The sequence below is a fragment of the Rhinopithecus bieti genome, unplaced genomic scaffold (assembly GCF_001698545.2).
Source record: "Rhinopithecus bieti isolate Rb0 unplaced genomic scaffold, ASM169854v2 scaffold_30337, whole genome shotgun sequence".
Classification (NCBI taxonomy): Eukaryota; Metazoa; Chordata; class Mammalia; order Primates; family Cercopithecidae; genus Rhinopithecus; species Rhinopithecus bieti.
The window spans coordinates 305,783-325,206 of record NW_016813238.1 but is presented as its reverse complement, the minus strand read 5'-3'; the positions used below and the strand labels follow the sequence as shown (position 1 = coordinate 325,206).

At 49.2% G+C, this 19,424-nt stretch overlaps 1 protein-coding gene across 1 annotated transcript in view; it reads right to left on the bottom strand.

Moving 5' to 3' along the window:
- Positions 1-6,180: 6,180 nt before the first annotated feature.
- Positions 6,181-19,424, bottom strand: part of GARRE1 (granule associated Rac and RHOG effector 1) — a 108,156-nt gene continuing 94,912 nt past the window's right edge. Inside the window, exons 9-13 of the mRNA XM_017847865.1 lie at positions 17,313-18,346; positions 12,373-12,538; positions 11,255-11,392; positions 9,179-9,257; positions 6,181-7,828 (exon numbers count right to left, since the gene is read on the bottom strand). Coding sequence (XP_017703354.1) covers positions 7,520-7,828; positions 9,179-9,257; positions 11,255-11,392; positions 12,373-12,538; positions 17,313-18,346 — 1,726 coding nt within the window. The 3' untranslated portion in view covers positions 6,181-7,519. The remainder of the gene's footprint in view (positions 7,829-9,178; positions 9,258-11,254; positions 11,393-12,372; positions 12,539-17,312; positions 18,347-19,424) is intronic.

Genomic DNA, 19,424 nt, shown 5'->3' with positions numbered 1-19,424 from the left:
TTTGTAGAGACTGAGTCGCACTATGTTGCCCAGACTGGTCTCAAATTCCGGGCCTCAAGAGATTTTCCTGCCTCAGCCTCCCGAAGTGTTGGGATTACAGGTGTGCGTCACTGTGCCTGGCCATAAGGTCATTTTATTGTTGTCTACCACCGTCCCTACAATCACTACCATATGCTGAGCCAAGACCTGCAAATCGCAGAGCTTAGGGCTCAGAATCCCCAGGATCCTGGGGGGCAGTGAATCTGGGAGGGGTCATGCCCTCGAACCAGGGATTGACCAAGGATAATCGAAAGGAAACCTAGCCCAGAAATTCCAAGAGAGCATGCTGCAGAGTCGGACACCTTCATGTGCCCCCTGCAAGATGATCTGGCCCCGAGAGAGGAGGGGACCAGAGGGTACACCTGAGAGCAGAGGCAAGTTAGGAAGTCCAGGGACAGTCCTAACTCTGGATAGCAAAGATTTAATTTCAAGCATAAGGCAGCCCTGGAAAAGTAACTGACTGCCACTGAATACTGATGAAGCTAGCACTTACTGAAGGCTGTGGCGGGCACAGTTCCAAACAAGAGCCCTGTTCTAAAGATGGGGAAACTGAGGTATGGGCATTTAGACATCTCAGACCTTACTTAAGGGCCGCTGGACAGGGGTCAGGCAGGCCCTGGGGGACAGGTAGTCATGGGAGAGAAGGCAGAGGGACTGGGGCAGGGGATTGGTGGGGTGGTCAGTTCTGGGGCCTGAGCTGAAGGAGTCGGGAGCGGGGCGGGGCGTGGCGTTTCCACGCCGATGGATTTTAGACATCTGTTCCAGGGCGGGGGGGCGAGTCCACCGAGGATGCTGAGTCATGTTTACCGGCGAAGGCGAGCGGCCCGCGCCTCTAGGGCTCCGTGGAGCTGCCGCGGTTGGCTCACTGTCTCCGGGGAGGCCACGGAGCAGGTGTAGGCGGGGTTGAGCGCAGGCGCAGATGGGGCGCGGCGCGAGGGGAGGTGCGCACGCGTGTGCGTGTGGGCCAGCACGTCCGGGTGGGCTGGGCGAGCGCTTGTGCGCATGTCCCCGCGCAGGGTCGGGCGCTGGAGTGCGGAGACCGAGCCTTGCAGACACCGAGCCTTGCAGACACCCGGGTCCGCACGTCTGGGATGGACGTGGTGAGTGCACGTGCGCACGCGCTGCGTAAGGCTGTGCGCATGCGCACACCGGGAGTGGTGCGTGGAGGTGCCGCCTCCTCACCACGCCCCCAAGAGCCCTAGAGCTTGTACCCGTTGTTGGCTTTACCCTACGCTACCGACTCTTGTCGTTTTGGGGCTTCGTTACTAGAGCCCCGAATCCTTTAGCTAGGTGCTTAAAAACATTTTCTTCATTGTACATAGGTGTTTCCACGAGAATAAAAAGCTTTACATTTATTTGAGGCCTACTTGGGCCTATGCGCATCTCCACCATAGTGCTAATCCCCTCCCAGTCCTGGGACAGCCTCAATGATGTATTTAATAGTATTCTTTTAGCCCAACGCGAGAGGCTTTTCGTCTGGTTGTTTTTGTTTTTCGTTTTTAGAGACAGAGTCTTGCTCTATTACTCAGGCTGGAGTGCAGTGGCACGATCTTGGCTCACTGCAGCCTCAAACTCCTGGGCTCAAGTGATCCTCCCACCTTGGCCTCCCAAAGTGCTGGGATTCCAGGCATGAGCCGCTGCACCTGGCCTCTAGTTCTATTTTTTTGCTCAGTATTATAATTCGTAAGTTCTGGCCCCGGCAACACGTCCTTTCATCTGTCTCAAGTTGCATTGTGGTGGTCACAGGACCTGTCCTGCACCTTGCACATGCGGCCATGAACAAGACTCGCTCCTTGCTCTCATGGGGCCTTCATTCCAATGAGACACAAATGCAAACACAAAACTCCAGAAGAGTGCTAAGTGCTGTTATGAGAAACGAAGCCAGGCTGGAAGATGGGCTCTAACCCCAGAAAACTGATGGAGAGGCCCAAGCAGCCTTGGGAGCAACAGGTAGGCAAGTTGGAGGACACATGGCAAGGCTACTTGGAAGTAGGGGAGGGTGCATGGGAAACCCTGAGGCTGTGGGGGGAGAGGCAGGAGCCAGGTGAAGTCCAGGTAGATAGCAGTGGAGATGTAAGAACATGGTGGAATTTTTTTTTTTTTGAGACGGAGTCTTGCTCTGTTGCCCAGGCTGGAGTGCAATGGTGAGATCTCAGCTCACTGCAACTTCCACCTCCCGAGTTCAAGCAATTCTCCTGCCTCAGCTTCCTGAGTAGCTGGGATTACAGGCACCCGCCACCATGCCCAGCTAATTTTTGTATTTTTTAGTAGAGACGGGGTTTCACCATGTTGGCAGGCTAGTCTCAAACTCCTGACCTTGGGTGATCCACCTGCCTCGGCCTCCCAAAGTGCTGGGATTATAGGTGTGAGCCACAGCACCTGGCTAGAACATGGTGAAATTTGAGTGTGCTTGGGAATCCGCTTATAGGACTTGTTGATTAGTTGAATGAAATGAAGAAATGAAGAATATCTTCTGGGATTTCAGCCTGAGCAACTGGGTTGCTGGTGGATGCTGGTTCTCTTATCAAGGACGGGAAAGATGGGTTGTCTCCCCTAAAATACTGAGTTTTAAAGGCAGGGACTGTTATCTTTGCAGTCTTGGCTCCTAGCAAGGGCCTAGCCCTTATGTGACATTAGTGAATGTTGAAATGAATGTGACATGCCTCAAACAATCCTTCTCCCCCACCTAGGCCCACATCTCCAAGTCAGTATTCCAGTACAAGCCACATTCAGTCCCCTCACCGACACACAGAGGCCTGGGCCCAGGAGCTCACCCCTGTGCTGTAAGGCCAGGTGCATGTGTTATTTCCAGAGCCTACCCTTGGAGATGCCTCAGACTCCCGGGTACCTGTGGCTGGGAGGTAGCCAGTCATGCTGTTCACATACATGCTTTTGGGCAGTGGAGAAGCTGATCACTGGGAAGGTTTATTTCCTGTCTCCACATTAGGAGGCAGGTCACAGAGTGGCCACACAGTGCACAAAAGCCATCCCCTAACAGCCCCATGGTTGGCATGCAGCATCTCAGCCTCCAAACTGGAAGCCGCCCCCCCCCATCCAAGGAGCCCCCAGGTGGGAAAGGAAGGTCACAAGCCTCCCAAGTACCTCAGATGGGCTGAGTCTGTGAGGCCCCTGCAGTAGGTCAGGTGTAGCATCTGCTCAGCTTCCCTCCCCACTCATTCGCACACAGCCAGAGCTATGGGACTCCCGCCCTCTGGCCTCCAGCACTGCTGTGAATCAGAACTAGTCAAGAGAACTGGGTGCTTGTGTTAAACGGGAACACACTTGAATAAAATATGGGCCTTTTTTTTTTTTTTAAGAGATGGGGTCTCACTATGTTGCCCAGGCTGTCTTGAACTCCTGGCCTCAAGCAGTCCTCCCAGGTGAGCCTCCCAAATTGCTGGGATTACAGGTGTGAGCCAGCACACCCAGCCTCTGCTAGCTTTTTAATATGGACTTCCAGTGTGTTCTTCAGCACTCTCCGGCAACATGGCTGTTACTGAGCAACTTTGTCCTGAGGTGCATTTGGAAGGCTCTGGGACTTGGTCCCCATGCTCAGCTTCAGGGCACCTTGGCAGAAAGAAGAGTGGTTCCTACACCAGCAGCTTATATATTAATGCCCACATTACTCCATTTCCTTCAGGTCAGCAAAAATGGTTCCAATAGGTGCTTTCTGTAAATGACAATGAGTTGAAATGCTCTTGTGACCTGCCCTCCATTTGTGGTTCTCATGATACTATCTTCCTTCCGCTTTAGCAGGATGGCATCATCCAGTGAGACAGGTCCTTCTTTTTTTTTTCCTTTTGTCTGAGACAGAGTCTTGCTTTGTTGCCCAGGCTGGAGTGCAGTGGAGCAGTTTTGGCTCACTGCAACCTCTGCCTACTGGGTTCAAGCAATTCTCCTGCCTTAGCCTTCCGAGTAGCTGGGATTACTGATGCCTACAACCATACCACCTAATTTTTTGTATTTTTAGTAGAGATGGGGTTTCACCATGTTGGGCAGGCTGGGCTTGAACTCCTGACCTCATGATCCACCGCCTCAGCCTCCCAAAGTGGTGGGATTACAGGTGTGAGCCACAATGCCTGGCCTTTTTTTTTTTCTTTGTAGACAGTCTTGCTCTGTCGACAGGCTGCATGCAGTGCAGTGGCACGATTTCGGCTCACTGCAACCTCCGACATCCTGGGTTCAAGCAAAGCGATTCTTCTGCCTCAGCCTCCTGAGTAGCCGGGATTACAGGCACGCGCCACCATGCCCAGCTAATTTTTGTATTTTTAGTAGAGGTGGGGTTGTGCACCATGTTGGCCGGGATGGTCTTGATTTCCCGACCTCGTGGTCCACCTGCCTCAGCCTCCTAAAGTGCTGGGATTACAGGTGTGAGCCACTGCGGCAGGCAGAGACAAGTCCTTCTTATCCCCCTGTGGCACAGTATCTCTGCCATAGATTGGGTCTCTGGTTTGGGGAGAGGGTAAAATAAGCCCTCATTCCTGGGTCTCCTCATTGGACAATCTAGCTGGGCAAGTCACAGCATCCACATTTGGTGGGACATGGGTGTTGGCAGACCCCAACCCAGAGAGCTTGCACCTTTCAGAGGACATCTCCTTCACTACTGCACTGGCTTCCCCTGCACAGGGCCCTAAACCAGCTTGGGCCTTAGGGAAGCCAATAGAGGAGGTGTAGCTGCTTGTTCTGCCTCCTGCCCATCCACTTCAGCTCACCATAATATCCCAAGTGGTCTTCCCCTTGCTAGAATCAGAGGACAGGCTGACCTAAAAACCAACTCAGTGTGCAGCTTTTCAAAGCAATGAATCAGGCAGGGCTTTTGACATAATGTCCTCTGCAGTTCATTTTAAACAAGGATACAAAGTATTATTAAATGTATATTTTTAATAAAGCCAATAGTTATTTTACTTATAGGAGCTTTAAAAGATACAAAATGTAGAGTTCCAGTTTGGAAGCATTGTAACTATACACACAATGTCCTGCTGATGCCCTAGCAAGGCAGCCACGCCTGACCATGCAAAGGACACATTCATTCACACACGCACACACATGCGCTTTGGCGAGACCCCCTGCCAAGCGCAGCACCTGGAATTACCAGTGTTCAGAGCAAGGCGGTGCCGGGAACACAGCACCTACATGGAGACCACACAAACGGCTTCACACAGTCTCACAGCCCATGGAGATGCAATTAGAAAATGTCTTCCTTAATAGAGAAAAACAAACTGGAAAGTGACAATTAGCGACATCACCTGTGCTGGGGCATCAAGGACTGACCTCTGTCCAAGGTGAGGCCTTTGGGGAGGCACTATTAAAACAAGAGTACATCAGTATAATAGAACTCGAAATACAGGGTACTGTGGACACATTACTGAAGGAAATAGAAAACTATTTTACAAGTAGAACAGCATAGACAACTTTAACAGAGATTAGTGTGCACACTGTGACAGCTAACACAGACAGGAGCCACGCAGGGTTGGTGCAAAGCACGTGCCTGAAAATGTCTATATACAAAACAGTTCTTTGTAAACATGGTGAGGTGAATGCTCAGAACCACGGCAAAAGATCATAAATACAGGCAGCAATGCATCCCCACACAGCACAAAAGACAACACCTGAGGCCTGGGAACAGCCTGACAACACAGTACTAAAAACTCAGGTGGCTGGGCTCAGACACCCTAAGGGTCCTCTCGAATTAGTGTGTGTGTGTGTGTGTGTGTGTACATACATATATATATGTTTGTGTATATATATATTCTTTTTTTTTTTTCTTTTTGAGACGGAATCTCGCTTGGTCACCCATGCTGGAGTGCAGTGGTGCAATCTTGGCTCACTGCAACTTCCGCCTCCCGGGTTCAAGCGATTCTTCTGCCTCAGCCTCCCAAGTAGCTGGGACTACAGGCGCCCGCCACCACGCCTGGCTAATTTTGTATTTTAGTAGAGTTGGGGTTTCACCATATTGGCCAGGCTGGTCTTGAACTCCTGACCTTGTGATCCGCCCACCTCGGTCTCCCAAAGTGCTGGGATTACAGGCGTGAGCCACCGCGCCCGTCCTCTTTTGGTATTTTATATATAAATTTACTTGTATCTGTAGAAAACGAGAACATAAATGTGTTATTACAATCTTTGCTGGAAAAGCTTATATGGTAGAAAGCATAAATGCAGGTTATTGGGTAATTAACTATATTTCAACATGTGTTAAATTGGATTTAAGAAGAAATATTAAAAGAAAGATTAAGACGTCAAACGTCATACTAGGAAAATATTATGGATTTTTCTCAATTAGGACTTGTTGCGACTTTTCAAAGATGAAATATGAAAATTTAAATAAGTTTTATATAAAGAACTTTCTGTAACCTCAATTAATATACAATGGGATATGTCTATTCTATATAGATATATTTATTATTATTTCTCAATTTAAGCACCATTCAATTCTTCTGGATCCATTCTGGCTGGAAAATATCCCTAAATCCACAGGATGTTATCTATTTAATGGCACATGTTAACTGAAAATGAGGTGGATTTTTTTTTTAAGAAAAGACCTTAAATTAATTTCTATCTACATCTTAATTGGTTTGTCTTCTGAGCCAGCTCACAATGTCAATGTAATTTCTAGTGCAGGTGTCTCTGAGTGCCCCTTGACCACACCCCGAGGACTGTGGCAGTGTCCTGGCCATATGTGGAAGGATCGAAGGGCAGCAGGTGCAGCCTTGCTCTGCACATGGACAGCAGCCGGCTGATCCACCGCCACGCACCTTCAGCAGTATACCTCCGACACGAGTTCCACCATCCTGCTTCCATAAAGCTGGGAAAGGCCGCAGTCCCTGGGTGCTGCTGGGTGGCGAGGAACTGTCCACCCACAGAAACCCCAGGTGACTGCTTCTAATTACAAATATTCTATATTTTGCCCATTTTGTATAAGCTTAAATATAGTGTTAAACAAACCTCCAGCCAGTATATCTGTTATCTTAAAATATTCAATACATTTTAGGCAGGAGATGTTTTAACTAAAACCTACATGAAAAAAATAGCTATAAAATACAGTGATTGGTGTGGTCATCACTCAAGGTGTGGAGGAGGGAGGAGAGGGTTTCTGAAAAATGGTCAGTTATGCCCTCAGCTTTCAGGCCTGATGTCTTCTCAACACAAAGCAGGACTAAAAACCCAAGAGCTATGTTTCTTCAAGTGTGGCCGTGGTGCCTGCATCAGAGTCACCTGCGGGGCTTATTAGGTATGCAGGTTCCCCAGCAAGCCCCCAAAGGCCAGACGCCTGTGTCTCCAACTGGCTCTCCAGGGCTCTGATGCTGCCAATGTTTGAGAAGCCAGGTTTAAAGGCTGGGAGCTGCCAACCACCCTTGTCCCCAAGGAACCCTCCCTGGGATGGGGCGCGCTGGTCCTCTGAGTGGCTGGTGTCAGCTAGGCGGCCCTGGGATGGGGACACCCATCCCCACAGCTCTGGGCAGGCAGGCAGGCTGGCCTGGGGTCAGTACTGGGGCAGATAGGCTGGCCTGCGCTCAGCCTTCCCAGGGAAGGCCTTGAAGCCCTTGGGTGCTGCCTTGTGTGCTGGTGGGGGTGGGGGCTGTGGTGGGGTCTGCACGTAGGAGAAGGCGGCGGCACTGCAGTCGTTGGTTGCGGCCCACACTGGGGACTGCAGCATCTGCATGGTGTCGTTCCACTGGCTGCCGGGGCTGGTGACTGCATAGAGTGGTGCACTGGGGCTGGGCAGCGTGCTGGGAAGCGGGGAAGGGTGCTGCCAGGGTGCTTTGGGTGGCCACGTTTTGGTTTTGTTATCCTGAGAGACAGAAGAGAGTTCTTAGTGGCATTTTGGGCAATGTATCATCTTTTTCCACCTCCCCAGATCCCTGGCCCTTATTCCCACCTAGGAGGCAGGGTGAGAGCCCCACTCACTCCCACAGCCCTGTCCAACAGAACTTCTTGCAATGATAGCCATGTTCTGTGCCTACACGGTAGCCACTTGCCACATGTGGCTAGTGCAAACTGAGGAAATTTTTTTTTTTTTTGGAGACGCAGTCTGTCTCTCACCCAGGCTGAAGTGCAGTGGTGCGATCTCGGCTCACTGCAACCTCCGCCTCCCAGGTTCAAGCGATTCTCCTGCCTCAGCCTCCTGAGTAGCTGGGATTACAAGCGTGTGCCACCATGCCTGGCTAATTTTTGTATTTTCAGTAGAGACGGGATTTCACCATGTTAGCCAGGATAGTTTTGACCTCCTGACCTCATTTATGATCCACCCGCCTTGGCCTCCCAAAGTGCTGGGAGTACAGGCATCACCACTGTGCCCGGCTGATTAATTCTTTTTTTTTTTTTTTTTTTTTTTTTTTGAGACGGAGTCTCGCTCTGTCGCCTGGGCTGGAGTGCAGTGGCCAGATTTCAGCTCACTGCAAGCTCCGCCTCCTGGGTTTACGCCATTCTCCTGCCTCAGCCTCCCGAGTAGCTGGGACTACAGGCGCCCGCCACCTCGCCCGGCTAGCTTTTGTATTTTTTAGTAGAGACGGGGTTTCACTGTGTTAGCCAGGATGGTCTCGAACTCCTGACCTTGTGATCCGCCCGTCTTGGCCTCCCAAAGTGCTGGGATTACAGGCTTGAGCCACCGCGCCCGGCTAATTCTTTTTAAAAAATATTTTAGAGGCAGTCTCGCTCTATCACCCAGGCTGGAGTACAATTGTGCAGTCATAGCTCACTGTAATCTCAAATTCCTGGGTTCAAGCCATCCTCCTGCCTCAACCTCCTGAGCAGCTAGGACTATAGGCATGTGCCACCATGCCTGGCTAATCTTTTAATTTTTTTGTAGAGACAGTGTCTATGTTGCCTGGGTTGGTCACAAACCTCTGGCCTCAAGCCATCCTCCTGCCTTGGCCTCCCAAAGCACTAAGATTACAGGCATGAGCCACCATGCCCAGCCTGAATTTTTATTTGTATTTAAATTTACATAGCCACATGTGGTGAATGGCTATCATACTGGACAGCACAGCCGTAGAACTTCCTGTGGCTGAGTCAGCTGAGGAAGCTAATCATTTACACAGTTAATCATCACAAAGAAGACCCCTCATTACTTTGAGGCCCTCTGAAAACTGCAGCTGTGGAAGCTAGCCCAAGTTTGTGCCCACAGAGCCTGCCTGAATACCTGGTTCACGTCCTCCACTGTGGTGAGGAGAGGCGGTGAGGGCAGCGTGCTGGTGTCCTGCTCTCCACTGCTGTGTTTCCTGAAAGAACCAAGAGCTCAGGGCAGTGATTGCCTGGCTTCCTACCTAGCCCACCTGCATGGGACACACTAGTGCTAGGCTGCAGCCAACTCCAGGCCCTGGTTCTAGGAGGGGAGGAGGGCTGCATGGGTCCATGGTGTAAAGGGGGTAAAGGGGAGCCAGAACTGAATGATGCGCTCCTGCACGGCCAGTGCAGAGGAGCTGGGGTTGGGGGTGGCAGGCAAAGACAGGCACTGGCTTTACTCAGATGCTGAGTCCACCTTCTTTGCTTTTTTTTTTTTTTTGAGACCGAGTCTCACTCTGTTTCCCAGGCTGGAGTGTAGTGGCATGATCTCAGCTCACTGCAACCTCCGCCTCCCAGGTTCAAGCAATTCTTGTGCCTCAGCCTCCCGAGTAGCTGGGATTACAGGCATGTGCCACCATGCGCAGCTAATTTTTGTATTTTTAGTAGAGATAGGGTTTCACCATGTTGGCCAGGCTGATCTCGAACTCCTGACCTCAGGTGATCTGCCTGCCTCAGCCTCCCAAAGTACTGGGATTACAGGTGTGAGCCAGCAGGCCTGGCCGGCTTTTTGTTAATTCATTTAAGAGATACTGTTTCCAAGCACTAAGGATATGTGACTGTTACAAAGTTGAATGAAAAAGGCAGGATGTGGCCAGATCAGAGCCAGCACTCCTGCATGCAGACAACAGTCTCTGCAGAGATGGTGCCAGATGTGACTTCTCAGAAGTCGAATCAGTCATATGTCTGAAACAGCAGTCTCAAACTCCACCCCGGCTCAAACTTGCTCCTCCTGCAGGCTTTGCACCTCAGTTCACGGCACCCTTCACAGAAGCTCAGGCGGAAAACTTGCATGTCATCTTTGACTATTCCCCCCTCACCCATACCCCACTGCCAATTCCCCACCAGCTGCTGCTGCACTTTGTTCAGCTCTCTGCTCATTTGAAGTCTCATTGTCTAAGCTCTGAAAATAGAACATCCACCTGTTCTCTGCATTTACTACCCTCATACCCTGCTTTATTTTCCTTCAGAGCACCTAGCCTAACCTGACATGATTTTTTGTTTGATTTTTGAGACAGGGTCTCACTCTGTTGCCTAGGCTAGAGTGCAGTGGCACAAACACAGCTTACTGTAGCCTCAACTTCCCAGGCTCAAGTGATCCTCCCACCTCAGCCTCCCGAGTAGCTGGGACTACAAGTGTGGACAGAAAGCATGTGAATGTGTGCTCGGGATTGGTCACTGCCACCCCCCACCCCACTACTATTCTGTCCAAGTACCCTTCTATCTTCACCTACCCGCTCCCCACTGCCTATCCGACGGAGCCTGGCCTGTCCGGCAAGGACCATGTAACCCAGCCTCCCGCTCTGCTCCACAGCATGGCTTCGAGTACCTGGGAGCCCTGTGTACCCCCCACTCCCGCCCATGGCCCTTAGTCTGCCACCCTAACCTTGCTCTCATATCCACAGCAGTTTCTCTACTTATTTCTAACCAAGCTCTCCTCTTAGTTCAGAGCCCATTTTAATTTTTGTGACTACTTTTGAAACATTCTCAGGTCTGAATATGCTATATTACTACTTTTTCCAACTTTGAAATGCCATTCAGAGGTCATTTTATCCATCTTTAATAAAAAGACCAAGGGTCAGTGAGGGCCAGCCCCTTGTCTGGGGTTGCAGAGCCTGTTGATGAGTCCAGATTAGAACTCGCAACCAAGGGCCTGCTCTTCCCGCAGAAGGGGGTGCCTCCTGCAAGGCACAGACCAGCACCGGCCACCCTGTCTCTCAAATCCAGCCAGCACAAGATGAGGCCGGCTCTTCCTCGTGGAAACTGCCTCCTGCAGGTGCTCTTTAGAGGCTTCAGCCAGGCAGTGCTGGAAGAGCCCCTCCTCTCACACAGGGAGACTAGGAGCAACTGAGCTCCTGGCTTTCCCAGGGAGTGAGCCGTGGGTTGCAGTCACATGCCCCTCTCTCCCCACCTTGGTTTAGAAATCCCTTCATACCTTCTCTGCTTGACAGCAGCAACGAGGTCAGGCCCTGAAAACATGGAGAACAAGCTGTCCCCGTTAGCTGAGGATGTCTCATCACTCGAGCTGGCAGAGTCTCCCTGAGCACCCGACCAGGCACCATGCAGGCCATCCCTGAAAGCCAGAGAGAGAAGCTGCGCCAGGGCCTCCTGCAGCCCCACCACCCTCCACTCCACCCTGAAAGGGCAGTCCTTACCCTGCATTCATCCCATAACCAAATAGTGGTCTCTTGTCTCTCCCTTCTTAAAACGTGAGGTTTTCCTCCTTTGCCTTATTTCAAAAGTAATACATATTCTTCACTTCCCTTTATTCCTCTAAGAAGCCTATGGTTTGTATATGAAATTTGTTTTCGAAAAAACAAGGGAGGGATAGCATGGGGAAGAATAGCTAATGGATGCTGGGCTTAATACCTAAGTGATGGGATGATCTGTGCAGCAAACCAACATGGCACACGTTAACCTTTGCAACAAACTTGCACATCCTGCACATGTACCCCTGAACTTACAATAAAAGTTGAAAGAAAAAAAATTTTTTTAAGTTAAAAAAAAAATTAAGAAGTAAGAAAAAACTAAAAGTTTAGCTGGTCTTTAATCACCCAGATTTATTAACCAGGTAGCAATATGGGATATAAAAAAATCCCCACTTGTCTTTATGATAAAAATTTGCAATTCTGTCAATATACTAGAATCTCAACTGTACACCTTTGCTTTTTGTAGGCTGTAATGACAGCATTCTATAAATCATGTGGGCTTCACAGCCACACTCATTTCAGTATAAAGGCTGTGTTAAATATGCATTTATCTCACAAGCACCATCATGTAAGCGCCTTGTCTAGGGCTGAAGAGTCTGTTTTGAAAATCATGAATGTATACCAATGACATGTCCACAGGGACACATCACACTACTTGGCATCTAACAGTCAGCCACATGACTCTGACCCCTAAAGATTTAATCCCATGTCACTCTCTCACATGGGGGCTTGGAATTGAACTGCTTGAAAAGAATGCCCACAGGCAAGGAGCCTCGCTTCTCACAGGCCCCTCGGGGGACACTTGGGTCTCAAACTCGGATTCCGTGCAGTACCCAGCACTCACCCTTCTGTGAAGAACTCGGGGAAGGGCCAGGTCCGATGGGCATCATCTATAGGCGGCCAGTTGCCCCGGGGGTTGCCTGGCCGGCGACCATGCTGGGCCTGCCGCTTCTGCTGCATCGCCTGGCTCACTCCTGCCACATAGCGTGCAAACTCTGGGTCTGAGCCCACTGCATTGCGACAAAAGGAACAAACCGGGTTTGGGGAGAAACTGGCCTCTTGGTCCTTCCCTATGCTTTGCTGACATGCTGGTCACACATGCAATGAAGGGCAGTGAGGAGCTGCCAGGCTTGTGCCCCACAGCGTGGGCTGTAGGCTGTGCCCAGCACCCTGCTGTGGGGAGATGGGACTTGTAGCACCTAGGGCTGAGGCACAGTGTGTGCCAGGGATGTCCGGAAGGGCTATGCCTAGGACAGAGGCAGGTAAGTGTGAAAGAAACAAAAAGAAAGAAAAATGGTTTGATTTACCCATGATTAGATTTTAAAGACAAATACTAATAACTTAAAAAAACTTCTAGCATCAGCCAGGCACAATGGCTCACTCCTGTAATCCTAGCATTTTGGGAGCATGAGGTGGGCAGATCGCTTGAGCCCAGAAGTTCGCGACTAGCCTGGCCAACATGGAGAAACCTCGTCTATACAAAAATTAGCTGGGTGTGGGCCAGGCGTGGTGGTTCACGCCTGTAATCTCAGCACTTTGGGAGGCCGAGGCAGGTGGATCATGAGGTCATGAGTTCCAAGACCAGTCTAGCCAAGATGGTGAAACCCTGTCACTACTAAAAATACAAAAATTAGCTAGGCGCGGTGGCAGGTGCCTGTAATCCTAGCTACTCGGGAGGCTGAGGCAGGAGAGTCGCTTGAACCCAGGTGGCAGGGGTCACAGTGAGCCGAGATCATGCCATTGCACTCTAGCCTGGGAGAAAAAGCAAGACTCTGTCTCAAAAAAAAAAAAAAAAAAAAAAAATTAGTTGGGTGTAGTGGTGTGCACCTGTAGTCACAGCTACTTGGGAGGCTGAGGTGGGAGGATCACTTGAGCCCGGGAGGTGGAGGTTGCAGTGAGCCAAGATTGCGCCACTGCACTCCAGCCTGAGAGAAAGAGCTAGACACTGTCTTAAAAAAAAGAAACAAAAAACAAAAAAAAAACACCTGGGCTGGACTTGGTGGCTCACGCCTGTAATCCCAGCACTTTGGGAGGCCGAAACGGGTGGATCACCTGAGGTCAGGAATTCGAGACCAGCCTGGCCAACATGGTGAAAACCCGTCTCTACTAAAAATACCAAAAATTAGCCGGATGTAGTGGCAGGCACCTTTAATTCCAGCTACTCAAGAGGCTGAGACAAGAGAATCACTTGAACCTGGGAGGCGGAGGTTGCAGGGAGCCGAAATCGCGCTATTGCACTCTAGCCTGGGTGACAAGAGCGAAACTCCAACTTAAAAGAAGTCCAGCGTCTTAGTGCTCTGTACCTAGAGTCATTAGCTAACAACTTAGAAAATCAGATGACGACTTTGGCCAACTGATAACCTGAAAGTTAACAAAGCATCAAAGCATTGGGGTCAGCCAGATAGAGGTTATATGCTGTTCCCACTTGAGCTAAAGTTTGATCTAGTATTTTCCTGGCTATTGGACAGGAGATTTGCTGATTCCATCTGAATATCTTAAGTGTGGCAAAGAATAAAATGAAACCTCAGAATGCTTTAAGAGGTGGCTGGAAACACTGGCAGTGCTGAATGGGTATATGCAGGGCAGTACAAACGGGAGAAAAGCACAGATGGCGTTTACAGAGTGTCAAAAAAAAAACATATGGCAGGAAAGCATCCATGAATCATAAATGTGACTCAGCATTTCATTTTTTAGCTTAAAATTAGGGAAGATACTAGAGCACAATCCCATTACCAGCTTATCCTAGGGCACTGTCACAAGATGATCTCAGTCACACTGTCCTGTCTCACGACCCCCATCCCGCACTGAGTTTGCCTATCCAGACAGGGGCACTAGATGGCGCCCTCTGATTCTGTCCATAGGGGCACTCCTCCTTAATCTGCATCAAGGGCTATGCAGATCTTACGCCCTGGGGGCAGGGTCTGTAGCAAACTACACCATGGACTTCAGGGGCAGAAAGGAACACCCAGAAGGGAAAGAGTAGGATTTGTAGTCTACAGACATAAGAGGTGTCCAGGACTCAGAGGTCAAATATGGTAACATTCTTATGTAAAAAAATTTTTTTTAGACAAGAGTCTCACTCTAGTTATCCAAGCTGGAGTGCAGTGGCGCCATCTCAGCTCACTGCAACCTCTGCCTCCTGGGTTCATGTAATTCTCGTGCCTCAGCCTCCCAGGTGGTTGGGACTACCACACCTGGCTAATTTTTTTGTACTTTTGGTAGAGATGGGGTTTCACCATATTGGCCAGGCTGGTCTTGAACTCCTTGCCTCAAGCAATCTGCTGGCCTCAGCCTCTCAAACTGCTGGGACTACAGGCGTGAGCCAATGCACCCGGCCTCAAATATGATACGATTCTGACAAATACTGTTTATATTCTGAATTTAGTTACATGACAGTCAAAAAATGTACAGATCATTTATGATCAACTGAGAAAACGCACTGTGCCCATAGCAGTGGGTGGTAGCCAGTGGGCTTGCTGTTTCTTAGCAGGGTGGAGGTGTTTACCCTTCTTGTGGCCCAGGGTTGCAGGCACAAGGGTTTCCTATATCCATCCACCCAGGGGGAGCAAGCACAAGACAGCAGGAGCAGCGGCATGAAGAATTTTCAGAAGACACGAGCAATGGTCAGGTGCAGTGGCTCACGCCTATAATCTCAGCACTTTAGGAGGCTGAGGTGGGTGGATCACCGGAGATCAGGAGGTCAAGACCAGCTTGAACAACATGGCAAAACCCCGTCTCTGCTAAAAATATAAAAATTAGCCGGGTGTGGTGGTGGGCGCCTGTAGTCCCAGCTACTCAGGAGGCTGAGGCAGGAGAATCATTTGAGCCCAGGAGGCAGAGGTTGCAGTGAGTAGGGATTGTGCCACTGCACTCCAGCCTGGGCAACAACGCGAGACTCTTGTCTCAAAAAAAAAAAAAAAAAAAAAAGTGTTAACCCCAGCATTAACTTCCCTCCTGTAACAAGTGCGGGGGTGTTTCAGCAAGGAATCTCCTCTTCTGGTGGGGATTTACTTGTACAAGTAGTTGCTATACTTATTTGTAACATTTCACAGTACTCCCGTGTGAATGAAATACATTTTCTACTTCTGTATGCCTTTTGCTAATTTAATTAGAGAAAAAAGTTTGCATGTACCTATGTTACCAAATTCTCTTACTAATTTTAGATTGGGGGGGTTCAATTCTATTATCAGCAAAAAGATGTGCTACTTAATCTATCATTTTCCAAAGCTTAGACCACTTATTTCATTGTTTTTTGTCTTGCTGCATTTGCTGTGAAGTCCAAGACAAAGTTACATGCTACAGGTGATAACGGTTGCCCTTGTCTGATTCCTGATATTAACTGAAATGATTTTTGTTTCATTATATAAGGCACTATTTGCTATTAGCTTTTGGTAGATAGTCTTTTTTATTTTTCATTTATTTACTTATTTTTTAGAGACAAGAGTCTCACTTTGTTGCCCAGGCTGGGCTGCTGTGGTGTGATCATGGCTCACTGCAGCCTCAACCTCCTGAGCTCAAGCGATCTTCCCACCTCAGCCTCAAGGAGCTGGGACAACAGGCATGTGCCACCACACCTGGCTAATTTTTTATTTTTTGTAGAACTATGTTGGCCAAACTGGTCTTGAACTCCTGGCCTCCTGGAATCTGCCTACCTCAGCCTTCCAAAGTGCTGGAATTACAGGCATGAGACAGCGTGCCCGGCCAGGTTTTCCACTTCTTGGTATAATTTTGTAATGCCTATTTTGCTAGGAAAGAATTGATTTTCTGCTGAGTTTCCAAATGTATTGCTATTAAGTCTTAGATGGTAATGACTTAAAGTGGCTTTTTTTTGAGACAGGGTCTCTCTCTGTCATCCAGGCTGGGGTGTAGTGGCATGATCACAGCTCACTGCAGCCTCAAAATCCTGGGGTCAAGGGATGGTACTGCTGCAGCTTCCTAAGCACCACCACACCCAGCTGATTTTTTGTTTAGAGATGAGGGTTTTGTGATGTTGACCAGGCTGGTCTTGAACTCCTGGCCTCAAGTGATCCTCCCGCCTCAGCCTCTCAAAGTGCTGGGATTACAGGCATAAGCCACTAAAGTGCTTTTAATGTACCCTATTTCCTAATTTTGTTTTTCTTTGTTCTCTCTTAATCAAGCTTAAATTGGCTTATATATTTTATTGGTCTTCCAAAGATCCTTTAGAGTTATTTGCAATTTCTACTCTATTTTCTTTTAATTTACTTATTTTGGCTTTTCCCCTTAATTCCTCCTCCTAGTTTATTCTTGTTTGTAAATTCCTTCTCTAATTTCTTAAGATGAGTCTGGTGGTATTTTCATTGTCTAGGCCAGGAAAAGCTGTATTCTATGAAGGCAGGAGGGTGTCTGTCACCTATCATAAGTCCTTGAGTTTACGCAAAAAAAAGCATCGCAAAGAACAGGTTATATAATCAGGAAAAAAGCACCCCACAAAAGACTGTAGATCTTGGCTGCTGGGAGTGGGCAGGCCTAGACTGGAGCCCACTTGAACTATGGGACTTTGAGCTATTCAAGTAACCTCTCTTAGCCTCAGTTCTGTTCTCTATAAAGAAAAATAGTCCACTCACGTTCTCAGCCCCTTTCTCACCACTGTTTCCCACTCTTGCTAGATCTGCCCCACACTCGCCTCCACAGTGAGAAAGGGTCGTAAAGGGGGATTAAGTGATTTCACCTTCACAAGTAAGGCTGCGGTAGACAGGCCCTGGGAAGACCTCAGCAGTTGCGTTTGCTGTTGACACTGGGCGAGGGGTGGGAGGCCTCACATACCTGCAGGATCGAAAGGCAGAATCTCTCCCAGCATTCCGAAGACTCCATCGCTTTGGTCACGGTTTGGCCACGTGTTATTTCTAGGTCCCTGCGGCTTCTGTCCCAGAACCTCTGACATCACGTTATCCATATAGCTGCTCACCAGACCCAAGCTGTACAAGTCAGAACTGAGATCAGATATGCCCGGCCACTGACCAAGAGGAGACAGACCTGCTCCAACAGTCTGCCCTGGCTGCTGGGATGAGCCATGTACCCATTTCCCAGGTGCCCGAGGCTGGGGCGGGGGCTGCTGCGGTCCAATGGGCTGGAGTAGGTGTTGGTAGTATTGGACTTGAGGTTGTTGCTGCTTTGGGGACTGCTGCTGAGGTGCCAGTCCTGGCTGGGGTGTCAGAGGTGTGTGTGCCCCAGCCTGGGGTGCCCGTGGTGGAGGGGGCACGGGCAGTGACGGCTGCTGTGGCTGCATGGCTCCTGCCTTCTGCTCAGTCACCATGGCTGTGGCAGCAGAATTACGCCTTGTCACCAACGGAGAGCCCTGATGTGACTGGCCCATGTTAAAGCCCGAGAGAAAATCTATCACCTCTTGCATTTCCTGATCAGTTGGTAAGTTCATACCCTTCTCATCCTTGCCATCATCTCCATGCAGGAAGTTCTCACGCCTCTCCATGAGAAAGCCATTGGCCACTGGATTACTGGAATTCTGAGCTGACTGTGAAAGGTCTGTAGTCCTGGGGAAATTACCAATGTTCAAAATGCTTTGTAACCTTGTATCAATATTGCCAGGCATTTTGGCCTTCTCTTCTGAACATCCAGCTATGAAGATGTTTTTAGAAGGGGTATTTTGGATGGAATAATTTGTGCTGCTGCTGGAGCTAGTACATGAAGCTTTCTTGGTGAACCGGGATGTCAGTTTGGAGAATGTCTTCTGCAGGCCACCTGAAGATTTGTTTCCATTTCCAGAAGGCAGGTCAGCCTGGTTGCCAAAATCACAGATCTCCCTTTGCAGCTGGATCTGTATGCAGGGTAAAGCTTGCTCCCTATTTAAACAGAAATTTGTTTAAAAAAAAAAAAAAGACAAATATATAAAATAATAGAATGGACCTCTTTGTATTTAAGAATGGTGTTCAGAGCAAGAAAAACCTCTCTGATTGGTATTGGGTTCACTTATTTTATAGATAAATGAACACCCAGGGGTTTGGAGAGTATGAAATCTACAGTGTCTAACGCAGGACTGGAAGTTCTGCTAGGATTCTGGCCTGAGGAGTGTGATTGAGTGAAATCCTCTAATGGTGGCACAGGAGGGGAAAGCATGGCTAGATGTGGGGATGCAATCTGCAGAAGCTAGCTTTGTACCTGGAGGACAGGGGCTACAGCCACGCAAATACAGCAGAGGGACAATGGACAACTCCACAAAGCAGAGGGAGGTGGTGGGGGGTGCAGGGATACTACGCACCAATGTTGTCCCAAAAGATGGCTGTGACTTTCAAAGTTTCCTGAGCACATTTTCCCCATACTAAAATGGAGCCCTACAGAGCGAAAGGGCATGGGGCAGGAGCTGAGGCAGGAGAAGGCTGTGTGGCCCTGGAAAAGTCACTTCACTATTCTGGCCTTTGTGTACTCATGAGTTAAGAAAGGGAGAAAAGGTTGGGCATGGTGGCTCACGCCTGTAATCCCAGCACTTTGGGAGTCCAAGGCAGGCAGATCACTTGAGGTCAGGAGTTTGATATCAGCCTGGCCAACACAGCAAAACCCCATCTTCATGAAAAATACAAAAATTGGCTGGGCGTGGTGGCGCACACCTGTAATCCCAGCTACTCGGGAGGCTGAGGTGGGAGGATGACTTGAGCCCAGGAGCTGGGGGAGGCTGCAGTGAGCTGAGATTGTACCACTACACTCCAGCCTGGCTGGGTGACAGAGCCAGATCCTGTAAAGACAAGACGACAAAACCAAACACAAAGACCAAGACAGAAAAGAAAAAAAAAAAAAGAAAAGAAAAGAAAAGGGAGAGGGGCCATGGCTAGATGTTTAAGGCTCCTACCAGATGTATACACATTTTTCAAGTTCAACCTGAGAGAACGGATTGAAAAAGAAAACAAATTCTTTTTTTTTTTTTTT